General features: G+C 50.4%; 1 protein-coding gene across 3 annotated transcripts in view; it reads right to left on the bottom strand.

Moving 5' to 3' along the window:
* Window positions 1–12288, bottom strand: part of LOC116943328 (uncharacterized) — a 158806-nt gene that overhangs the window by 102995 nt on the left and 43523 nt on the right. For all 3 annotated transcript variants that reach the window (XM_032956122.2, XM_076067630.1, XM_032956123.2), the window contains exons 4-8: window positions 5672–5788; window positions 4216–4248; window positions 2799–2860; window positions 1209–1324; window positions 301–370 (exon numbers count right to left, since the gene is read on the bottom strand). In XM_032956122.2, the coding sequence (XP_032812013.2) occupies window positions 301–370; window positions 1209–1324; window positions 2799–2860; window positions 4216–4248; window positions 5672–5788 (398 nt within the window). The remainder of the gene's footprint in view (window positions 1–300; window positions 371–1208; window positions 1325–2798; window positions 2861–4215; window positions 4249–5671; window positions 5789–12288) is intronic.

Raw genomic sequence — 12288 nt, 5'->3', positions numbered from 1 at the left:
CTCGTCCACTCACTCGCCACTCTGCAGATCACGACACTTCCCGATTCTGCTTCTTGCCTCACACTGCCCCACTTTGGAATTCGCTGCCCCCATCGTTCCCATTCCCCAATCTCTTTCAATAGTAATAATAACCGCGCTCGATTCAATGCACGCGCTAACACTCCTTTGTCACTTCCAACTTCGATTGTGCCGTCCTTTGCTTGCGTTTAGACAATTCCGTACGAAGAAATGTTTTTTTGTAAATAGCAATAACAGGTGCTATAGGTTACTACCGGTAGGCGTGTGAGAGCGACCTCTGACCTGTTGGCGTTGCCGTCGCCGATGAGTTTGGCCACGGGGTCGTAGGAGGACACGAGGTGACGTGAGAGACCTGGCGAGGGAGCAGCACGCACGCAACGAAGCAGGGACAGCGTCAACCCCGCGGGGGCTTCCAATCAGCGGGTCGGGGCATTGCGTCATTACACGTCGTGCGGTCTCTCTTCTGGATGACCACAAGTCGCACCACTACTGCCGGAGAGTTTTTAATTTTACATTTGTGCATCAGGTATCCGCATCTGCCACGGGTTTGTGCAGCCGATGCGGTTTAGTGTCGACCATGAGCGAAGACCTGAACCACCGTCAGCAACTGCCTGCGAGGCGCTGCAATCAATTGCGAAATGTCCATGACAGGTAAACCAACAAACACCGCGAGTGAGGATCCTTCCCGCCGGCCGTGGGACATCCTCAACGCTGTGGAGAACAACCACGAGCCTCAACGGTGACGATGGCTGAGAACTCGACGTGTTTCGACCGAGTTGGCGGCACTGGGCGCCACTGCGGGCTAGGCAGGCGACCGCTCAGAATGCTGCATGGGGGCCGTAGAGACGGAACGGGAGACGGGCGACGGACGGCCAAAGACAAGGAGACGCCACCCAGGAGCTTGGAGTGACGAGAGACGGCAGACAGGAGACGGGGAATGAAGACGGATACCAACGCAGCAGACAGGGGACAGGGGACAGACCCAGGAGACAAAACATGGGTGAGAGGAAACAGGAGACGGGAGATGGGAGGTGGAGACAGAAGGCGAGGAGGGCAGAAGAATGTGTCAGAGAGAGAAAATGGGAGACCTGCTGACGAGGAGACGAGATGGCAGACAGGACGATCAGCAGGCACGGAAGGCCAGAGACGGGAGGAGAGGTGAGAGGCGCGAGGCCGCGGGGCCTGCTCACCCTGCACGTAGGGCCCTCGCTCGGGGTGCTCGCGAACGCGCAGGTTCGACCCCGCTCTCCGCCGCGTCGGCCGCTTGAGCAGGTCGCGCACGGCCTCGTTGTAGATCTCCACGAAGCTGAGGGGCAGGGCGGGGAACGCGTGCGGTCAACGATCACGCAACAGGTCGGCCCGGCGTTGCGATCCATTACTGAGTTTCTGGGCGAGGCCGCGCAGTGATCTGGCCAAAGTTCTGTCACGAGATCCTTCGACCCGACATAGCACGAACTAACGCCGTCACACGCACGAGCGTTTAACGCGCTAGTTGTTATTGTTGTTATTGGGGACGCCACGGTGGCGAGATGTTAACTCCCTCATCTGGTATGCAAGAGGTTGTGGATTTAATCCCGACATTGACGCCTGTATATTTGGAGTTTGCATGTTCTCCCCGTGGTCGCGTGGATTTCTCCGTTTTTTCCATCCACATTTAGAATCATGCGTTTAGAGTCTTTGGCTACTATAAATTTCCACATGATAACAAGTCACTTCGTTGAGTTATAATTTGTGGCCAGGTTACTTCTGAAAAATAGCGACATAGCTCAGTGGGCCTTTCCTGGTAAAATAAAAATAGCTAGAATAGTTTCGGCTCACCAGTAAGTTGAAAGAGCAATTTTCACAAACAAATTTGGCTCGGATGTAATTGCTAAATTTGGTTATTGCATTGTATGCTATTTTATTTGTTTCGCTTTGGCACGAAACTGAATAACCCAACAATAAACCCACTCAGAACAGGTGGAGAACAAACCAACTTCACACAGACAAACACCGGAGTCGGGAATAGAACCCCCCAGGCTCTCCTTGTTGTCAGGCACGTGTGCAACCACTGCACTATCATGCTGCCCTACGTCTGTGTGTGTGTGTACTGTATACGGTATGTAAGTATTTCGGGGAGCAAGAGTGCCGTGGTGAGCACGCTGCGCGATGAACCGGTCAACACCAATTTGATTCCTGCTCACGGCCAACATCGGTGAGACGCATCTGATTCCGTCTTAGGTCTCTCCGAGGTCTACTCAGCCTGAAATAAGTACTCCACCAGGCACGGCGTGTAAAACATCAGCATTAGGGAGACAAAAGCGGCCGAGCGTGGTGCTGGACATACCATCCTCTTTTGTGCCGTAAAGGCCTTCAAAGGTGCCCGCTAACAGTCCTTGGGCGCCATGGTGGCTAGGAGATGTTAACTACCTCGCCTGGTATACAGGAGGTCGTGGGTTCGATCCCGACCCTGACGCCTGCTGTATATTTAGAGTTTTCATGTCTCACTTCCCGTGGTCGCGTGGATTTTTCTCCGGCCCCTCTGGTTTCTTCGCCCCACGTTTAGAAGCATGCTTATAGAGAATTAGGCTGCTATAAATTTCCACATGACGACAAGCCACTTCGTTGAGCTATCATTTGTGGACAGGTCGCTTCTGAAGAACAGCTATATAGCTCAGCGGGGGCTTACCTGGTAAAATAAGCATAGCTTACAGTCGCATAAGGCTCTACGGCGGAAATTTGTCTCGTTTAGATACGAGTGAGTGCGTGTGTGCACATACAGTATTTACAAAACCCAGTACCTCACTTCCACTTTGTAGGTGGTTGTGGCTCTGGTGTCGCGCTCGATGCGAGTGAAGAGGCCCTACACGGGGATCACAGATGCTGATTAAACCGACGGTCGCGGTCAACAGACACAAACACGGCCCAGAATGCAATGGAACAGGAAGATGCTCTGAGATCGATTCGAAGCTGTACAATGCATAAGCTATAATGTATAAACTATTTTTTAATTTACCAGGAAAAGCCCACCGAGCTATGTAGCTCTTGTTCCGAACCCACGTGGCCACAAATGATAGCTCAACGAAGTGGCTTATCATCGTGCGGAAATGTAGAGCAGCCAAATACTTTAAATGCATGCTTCTAAATGTGGAAGGAAAAATCGGAGGACCCGGAGAAAAATCCATGCGACCACCGGGAGAACATGCAAACTCCAATATACAGGCATCAGGGTCAGGATCGAACCCATGACCTCCTGTATACCAGGCAAGGCAATTAACATCTCGCCACAATTTAGAACGTGCACATTTTCACAAATCATCAAATACCCAGTGACGATTCGGAGGCTCTGCGGAGCTAGGCTCAGGGTTCCTCATAGGCCCGACGAAACAGCTGAGCTTCCCAACGATAATTATCATTGCTGTAGTTTTAGAAGCAATATCATCGCGCATTGATGTCAATAATAGCCATAGCAGCTGTAGTCCCATCATCATCAGCGGTAGCAGCGATAGTTACGATATTGGCAGTAGCAGTTCATTAAGTATTTGAATGCATAGGGCCAGTATGAGACCAGGGGTCTTGCAATGGCTTGCATTGTTATGGTGCTTTCGAAAATTGCATTATTATTACTCTTTGGTTCTTTCACGAAAACTTCAAATCTAGTCATTATTATTATTCTAATTAATAGATTCATGCTCAATATAACTGCAGGGGCAGTGTTAAGTTCACAATAATCGATTAGAATTTATAGCATTCGCTACGCGAAATATAAATCCAGGTTTATTATACCTTCGGCGTTGACGTTTTTCTAAATATTATGAGCAAACTGAACACTTTGATTCTTTTTTTAAACCCAACGCATTCGTCAATAACACAGCGTGTGGCCTTAAAAGGACAAGCATATAATAGGCAACGTTTTAGGCAATGGCCCTTCCCATGTGCTATGAAGAAGGTCGATTGCCCAAATACGTTGCCTGTTAGAAATTGTTTTAATGTTGTTTTGTTAATTGTCCTTGTGCAGCACCACCACCACCATCAACGCAGCAGCAGTGTCACCAAATAATTTGTTCTCGTTGAGTTTCCTCATTCATCTTTGCCGACGTGTGGGACACTCCAACATGGCACACTCCAACAATGAACACGCTTGCCCCACGTTTCAAGCCGTACGCGTCAGACCGAATTAAAAGTGGTTTGTTTAATTTCGACAGTTGAAACAATCACCTCGCAAATGCGCGGAATCAGGCCCAGCGACTCCTGTAAAATAAACGGAGCACAGAATGGATGAATAAAACATCCGCAATCCGTTTCTGTCCCGAAACAAAACTCGCGACACAAAAACTTTCGACGTGAAATTAACCACCAGTGGGCCTTTACAATAACAAAGTGTGAATTATATAATACCGTACTAATTTCCAGGAAGATCATTTTCACTGATGAAATAGCAATTACAATCATAATGAAGCCTCGCAACAAACCTAACTCTCACTATACAATCTCACCGGGCAGGGATTGTTTTTAAATATAAGACACATTCAATATTGTTACCACGTACGATGAACATCCGAGTAAAAGCAAACAATTTCCAAAAATTCAGCATCTACTTTGGGGACGTAACGCAATTGCGTTATAATAATAGGGTGTTTCCCCTTTTTTCTGGCAACAAAACTGCAACCTTATTGCAAGGATTCATGTCTGCATTAACCACAATACGTGCGGTCAGAATGCAAACAAAAAACATACCATGATAATATGATGCATTGGCCTTGAAACTGATTGGTCCACACCAAGGGACGGCTTTCTTTTGAGCCTCCACCCAATTGCGCGAATTTATGCGAGGCAGGAAGAAGAACGCGTGGATTCAGGGAGCGCACACGGGTCAGGAGACGGCAATTATTGACCGTCAGGAAAACTCCGAGGCGGGGGCTCGGGCGGGGACACGTCACGGCTACCCAAGGGGACAGCTGCCGGAGGGCGACAAATTCACGATGGAGCCGCGGCCAAGCGAGAGAGAACGTGCCGTAGGAGACGGAGCGATTGAATCAGCTCGTGCGCGGGTGCCCGGCTCAATTGCCGCGTCGCAGAAGTGTGCCACGGGCGAGGGCTCGGCGAGTCCTTCGTCCAGCAGTGGATTGATCGCGTCACAGGCTAAGGCTACGATATCGCAGCGGAGGTCACGGTCACGGAAATCGTGGATTTAAATCAAGTCTGCCGGGGAAATCTTGGAACTGGCTTAGGAAACGCATTAAATGTAGGCGCTTTCTTTACTTCCTTTCAAACATTCCGTAGGTCATGATGTGGGACGGTGTGAGCGCCACGGGGATGGTGGGGGGTGAGGGGGAGGGGTGAGGCTGGGAGGGGCCTACGGCTGTTCCTACACACACCGGGCGCCCTGAATATGTTTGAGAGGAGGTGAGTTGTAAGGCACTTCCAGTTGCCGAGGTAAGTAGGCAATCCAGATATCAAACAACGGTGTGTCTGTCTCGCGAAATTTGCACACGATACAACTCATTCTATTATTACGAGATTATTATTATTATTGTTTTTTTCCACACACCTCGGCCGAACACTTCACCAAATAATTACCATGCCAAAAATCGCAGCCTTAGCTATGCTTGTTGATCACGATCATGATGATAATTATTTCGTGTGAATCAATATCATGGAGGAATGATCTCACCGGTGTTCCCATCATGGTGTAGGTCTTCCCGGAGCCCGTCTGCCCGTAGGCAAAGAGGCTGGCGTTGTAGCCAGTCACGGCGGCCTCCACCACCGGCAGGCCCAGCTCCTGGAACATCTGCCTCGCACACCAAACACGCGCACAGACAAAGATCCCCCAGGTGGACGTGAACAGAATGTTGATGGCAAGTGCAGGCCGCAATGTCACACGAGGGGGGGTTTGGTGGCCAACACTCCCACGCCTGGCCACCTTTGCCTCCCCAAGTGCTGAGTCGACCATTTCAAGTTGAGTTGACCAGACACACACGCACGCGTGCACTTTAAGCCTTGTAGCCGCAGGGCCAAGTGTTGCTAGTAACGGTGGAATGATTCAATCGCCTCCACGAGGATTTTGGCGAAGCGTCACAGTTCGGGCGTTGCAATTAGATTCAAGAATCGCTCATTCTCTGAAACATCTTGCTGCTGACGTGCGTCCATCTCTGTTCTTAAACCAGCTGGAGCCTCCCGTAAACCACGCGGCTAGTGCGTGGCCACCCCCACTCCAAACCCCTCCCCGCCGCCCGCTGTGAAAACAGACGCCGCTCCTCCTCCTCCGTGCAGCATCGTTGAGGCGCTGATGTCGCCTCTTCCTCCCCATCCTCACCTCTCCTGACCCTTTGCTTCCGTTATCCCATTCATTTTCCATCCTTTGGCTCTCATTTCCCAATCTTTCTTTTCTCTCTTCCCTTTCCCCATCCTTGACTCTACTCCCCATCCCGTGGTGGTGCTGTGCCACGGGTACAACGTTGCAAGTTACGTACAACAGACGTGCACACGTACAGCCCCCTCTGCCAAATCACTGCTGGATGAGGGTCTGCCCATGCCGTATGGATGGTGGAGGTTATTTTATCATTCTTCACTGGTCAGTGTGGGTTGGTGAAGGCAGCGTGTACGGATGCTGAACTTATTTCGCACCATACGGAGCCAACCGTGCTCATCGGAGGTGCGGGTGGAAGGACAGCAAAGTAAACGCAAAAAAGCGGTTCTTAAGAAATTCGTTTTTCAATCTGGATATTCCAGACGGCCGCAGAAGCGCATCTGAAAGCGCCGTGTGATGCCGTGACCGTCTTTGTTCGATGGCTAGCAGGCAAAGGGGGAAGTGGCAGAGTAGAATTCAGCCGATAACTCTTACATTTATTTGGGATGAAAGGTCACCAGGAGATGGTAATACAGCAATGGATTATTTAATCTAGCCGTGTAGAGCACACGCTATATCCACTCGTATTTGATGAAGGAGGTGGTGCGCCATGACCAGGAATCGAACTTGTATCACTGGGTTCATAGCAGAGCGCGCTTACCACAATACAGCACTGCTCCACCCACACTTAAAAACATGCACTGGAGCTATGCACTTTTAAATCCAGGTTGGCTACGTAACGGTGCGAAAGAAGTTCAACATACATGCACTACAATACACTACACACTACACTATATAATACACCACACCATTAAACTAAATTGAAAACTCATTTTTTTAGAGCTTTTTTGTGTTTAGTTTGTTGTCCTTCCCCCATCCCCCCGCACCTCCGGTTAGCATGGCTGGCTACGTAAGACGCGAAAGAAGTTCAACATGTACGTACAGACATACACACATGTACGTACAGACATACAAACATGTACGTACGGACATACAAAGATTTGTGGGTTTTCTCCTGGTACTCTTGCTTCCTCTCACACGACAACAAAAAAACTCACTCATGGAATTGGACAAAACATTCCTAATGCCGGACCCTACAGCGTATTCCTTCAGTACGGCCAATGAAGAGCAACTACGAGAGACAGATTTGGAAGCGATTGAGCAATTCAATTTGCTTTGTCTGAGAGTTTTGAATGGCAGATGCGCCAACGCACCCACCCACCCACCCACCACGCTCACACGTGTATATTTGGGCCAGTGCGAGGTTATGTGGTCCGTGGTTTGGAGTTCATAGCCCCGGGTCGCACACGGGAAGAGAGACTTTGATTTGCTCACAGAGCGCGTTGAGACTCGCTGATGATTTCCAGGGTAAAGGGAATCAGTATTTTTTTTTAAACGCCCTTGACCAGGAATCAAACGCCCTTGACCAGGAATCAAACTTGTTGCTGTGGCTTACACAGGTTATGTCTGCTTGTATTTACAATCGACTTGAGAGCATTTATTCGCGCGATTATCGACGAACTAAACGTGTGGATGGATGGATTGGGGTTCATGTACACACACAGCGAGGAGCGCCAGAACCACAATAAAGGTGAACGCTCGGGTAATTATTTCGCTATCCTTCCTCCTTTTGTTGGATTCCTCACCGCCGCCGCCACCACCTCCTCCTCGTGTGGTCCCCCCTGCAAAGTGCTTCAGCTATTGATGAAGGTGGCTCAACAGGCTGGGCTGGCCGGTGTCTCATTCCTCCAGCCCCAGCGCTTTCACGAGCAAGAACACACAAAGGCGGGGAGGACGCACGGACGGATGGACGGACGAAATGGACGGCCGAACGGACGGACATACAGACATACAGACAGACAGACAAACGAACAAACGAACGGACGGACGGACGCACACACGGACGGACGAAACAGACGGCCGAACGGACGGACATACAGACAAACAGACAAACGGACAAACGAACGGACACACGGACAAACGAACGGACAGACGGACAAAACAGACGAACGAACGGACGAACGGACGAACAGAACAAACAGACGGCCGGACGCACATCCCAGAGGAAAAATCTCCCTCCTAATCCGACATTCCAACGGATCCGGTTTTTCAAGGGCTCATAGCTCAGGTGGAATCCTGTTCCTAAAATGTCATCGTAACAAAAGAGAGGGGGAGAGAGAGACAGAGAGAGAATAGCCACACAGCCATACCTTAAATGCCATTTGCCGCAAAGGGCGTGCCGCCGTTGTGAGGAATCGAGTTAAAGTGCAGGTCCCATAGCAGGTGGCTGTTTTGTAACAAATATTCTGGCCGTTACTTTTAACAGCCTCGAATTTATGAGATCCCACGTTCAATTGTGAAGCCCACAATCCTGGACTACACCTCTTCTTCGTATGGAAAATGTTGATGTACAGCAACCACTATCCTTTTATCCACAATGGAGGGTTTTTTTGGGTTACATCGCGTAAATAAATATATAAAAGCGTCGCTAAACCCGCCACCACCTGACACAGCCAATTGGTAAGGTTTGTCACGTAAATAAAACATGCCGATTCGTTATTAGTTCAGCACACGGGTGTGTTGGACAGTAAACCCACGTTTACAATTCGAGTGCATGTTGTGGGTTTTGCTCTCCAACACACCGGTGTGCTGTACTAGTATCCAATTAGCATGTTTATTTGCATGACAAACCTTACTAATCAGCTGTGTCGGGTGGTGGCGGGTTTAACGACACATTTATATTTATGCCATCTAACTCCCCCCCCTACTACGTGTTTCAACAAAAGCAGTATATACACTGTGCCTCAACTATAAAAAGGAGCACAGCAAAGGCCCTGTGTGACGAGGTCACCAACACAAACTGGAGATGCCTTGCCAGGAGGTCACACAACTGGAGGACGCAGCAGTGAATCTGTGCACCGACCTGGGTCAACTGTTGCAGGCCTGGGACTGGCATCTGGGGCGCCACGATCTAACCTAAAAAAAAAACCTCTATTATGGAGAATATCGGTCGCAAAAGGCCTACTACTACTACTACGTGTTAAACTAACTCTAATTATACACGGAGGTGGCTAAGCCGGAGTTGTATTGCCACGACGATGCCTCCTTCGTGTTTGTGAATCGGGCACCGAGTCCTTCCACGTTTCGCGGTGTGTTCTGGGTGACTCCACAGCGTTTGTAAATTTTCATTCACGCATCAAGCATCCGCGTCTACCACGGTGTGCGGCAGAAGAACACCGAATGGCATTTAATCGAATAAAATGAGGTATTTTTTTTTTCCCCTACCGGGAGTTAAAGCAAAATTTTTAGAAAAGCATGTCACTAACTTTGTATTTTCTTAGTCCACTGCTGGACGAAGGCATTCCCATGGAGGGTTATCTGACCGCACTTCACCACACCGGGTGTGGATTTGTGAATGGGTGGCTCGGGACCACCTCGGATATCACCCGCCACTCGCGTCAGCTGGCGACCTGGGAATCGAACTCGGCTCGTCAGGGTTCACGAGTGGCGATACGCTAACCACTGCACCACCGCTCCACCCAGATGCATTCAAGTGCCACACCAATCTTTCTGTTTTGCCGGCCCCGACTCGGTACTTTAAAATCACGATGGGACCTTTGCCCCGTGACAAATTCACCAAACAAAAGGGACGAATTTGTCGATAACGTTTTCCTGCCACCTTCCTTGATATCCGCGCGCAGGAGTCGCGAGCACACGCGCGCGCGTGCGGGCGCATTAAGGGGAACCTATTGAGCCCGAAATTGTTCTCAAATGGAACGCGCTGTAGTTTTACAGCACGACCGCGCACACAAAGGTATCTGAGGATGCTGCTAAATAAACTAAATAATGCGAATAGGGGGGGGGGGGGGGGGGCTGATATTCAGAACCGGCGGTAGTTCACTGAGGACAGCCAGGGCTTCAGTGAGTGAATTGAAACATCTTGGCAATCAAAAAAATGGGCACAAATTTAACATTTACTGCAGGATAATAATAATAATAAAGATATGGCCATTTCACAAGCTTGTTTCGTACATTTTTATGAACATCTAAAAACGTCAACACATTCGTGAATACCGCTATAGTCTGTGCCCCTTCATCGAAGGAGGAATAGCAAAACGACACGAACTCTCTCTCTCGCTCTCGCTCTCTGCTGAACCCCTCTCGCCGTGGCCAGCAGCAGCAGCAGACCTCGACATTGGCATCGAGCTCCCGAGCCGTATTGCTGCTGCCACGCGCAAGAACAGAACCGCATTATAATCCAACTGGGAAGGTTCGTAGCTACACTACTTGCTTACGTACGTCTAAGTATGTGGGGGGGGAGTGGTGGCGCCGTGGACAAGGGGCTTTCGCTCGAGTGTTTTTGTAAGTTGGATTTGTGCACCACTGCCAAAGGCTGCACCACCGAATAAATAGTTTTCACTTTATCTAAATCTAGTTAAGGCAAAATCAAGAGCGTAAGATAGACTTTGTGGCGGTACTTCAGCGGTTAGCGTGATGTGCTGTGAACCCAGTGACCCGAGTTCAATTTCCAGCGAACGACGATCGATATTCGAACCAGTCTTGGGCACCCCAATCCACCACCCACCGCCTACCCAACTCGCGATGGCCCGAGTGGTGAAGTATGGTCATAAAACCCCCCCATCACCCGAACGTGGCATGGGGAAGCCTTCATCCGGCAGTGGATTCAGCGAGAGCTGTAAAAAAGAAAAAGTAACGATTTCAATATTTTATGTCGGTTAACAGTGAACATGAAAACTGTTCTAACTTAAACAAAAATATCGCAAACACAGCCGATTAAAACTCAACACGCTGCTTTACTCGATTGTGCCCTTCACGCGATAGCCCCGGGATCATCTCGTATTCACTTTTCCTAAACGGTTTTATCTTTTTCTGGAAATGTTTGTTTTTTATTTACACACGTGTGTGTATGTGTGTATATTCGCGTTTCCGTGCGTTGCCGCGCCCGCGTTATTCCTTTCAACAAATTGACGTCAATCCTTGAATATCAGAGCGGGGGGGGGGGGGGTCGCCTCGACAACTCTGGGCTATGCGCCCACAACGACCAGGACCCCCAAACAAAAACACAAACGAGGAGCTGGGATTCGGTGGCGGGGTCTGGGGGTGGCGCGTCGGTGGTAATTTACGGGCGAACGCGGTGGGCGGGGAGCGTGGCCCAAGGCGGAGGTTTTTTGTGGCGGCGGATAGCGGGAGATCGATTCGCGGTTGCGCTGACCCCGCCGCGGCCAAACCACCCCCCCCCCCTCTCGCGCCGCAAATCTGCCGCTCGTGAATCGTCGCTCACAATCGCCGCCGTGACATTTAGTGGCGCCGCTGACACCGGTAGCGGGCATTTCGAAAAAGTCCGCCGCCCGACCCCCCCCCGCCCGTGCCTTTTGGACTGCCGAGGGCTTCGCGGGCCACACCGAAAGTAAACTAAAGAGGAGATTTCTGGAGAGGTAAATAAGATTTAGAAGAAAAATAAAGGAAATTGCAAACGGTTAGGGAGGTTTTGTTTGTTTTGTTTTCCCTGTCGAGGGTTGTCGCCGCTCGTGGCTCCGGGGTTTGCGGTTTACAGGATGAGGTTCATGAAACGTTGCGGATTTCTACCCTGAGGGACTCCCAACGTTGGAGGCAAGCAATCGAGAGAGGGGTGGGGGGAGGGGGGGGGGAAGCGAGCTGCTCGAATTAGTTCCTGAAGAAGCTCCCAACACCTGGGAGCGAAACGTCGAACATGGTGCTGCACAACGCACGGCGGGCACTGCCCCGACAACACGCCGGAGAGCTGCACGGCGCAGCCGCGAAATCCCACTCGGCGGCAAATACAGCCGGGGACGAGGTCATCGCGCATCGCTATCACAGACGCCACAAGTCCCACGGGGGATCGTGGGACACCGTGTGGCCAGGCAGGCACGGTGTCCGCAAGTCGGACAGCTTTCTCCAGC

This window comes from Petromyzon marinus, chromosome 17 (assembly GCF_048934315.1).
Source record: "Petromyzon marinus isolate PM22_M1 ecotype Great Lakes invasive population chromosome 17, UKy_Petmar_22M1.pri1.0, whole genome shotgun sequence".
NCBI classification, from domain to species: domain Eukaryota; kingdom Metazoa; phylum Chordata; class Hyperoartia; order Petromyzontiformes; family Petromyzontidae; genus Petromyzon; species Petromyzon marinus.
The sequence above is the reverse complement of the archived record's forward strand: the minus strand, read 5'-3'. Positions and strand labels throughout refer to the sequence as shown.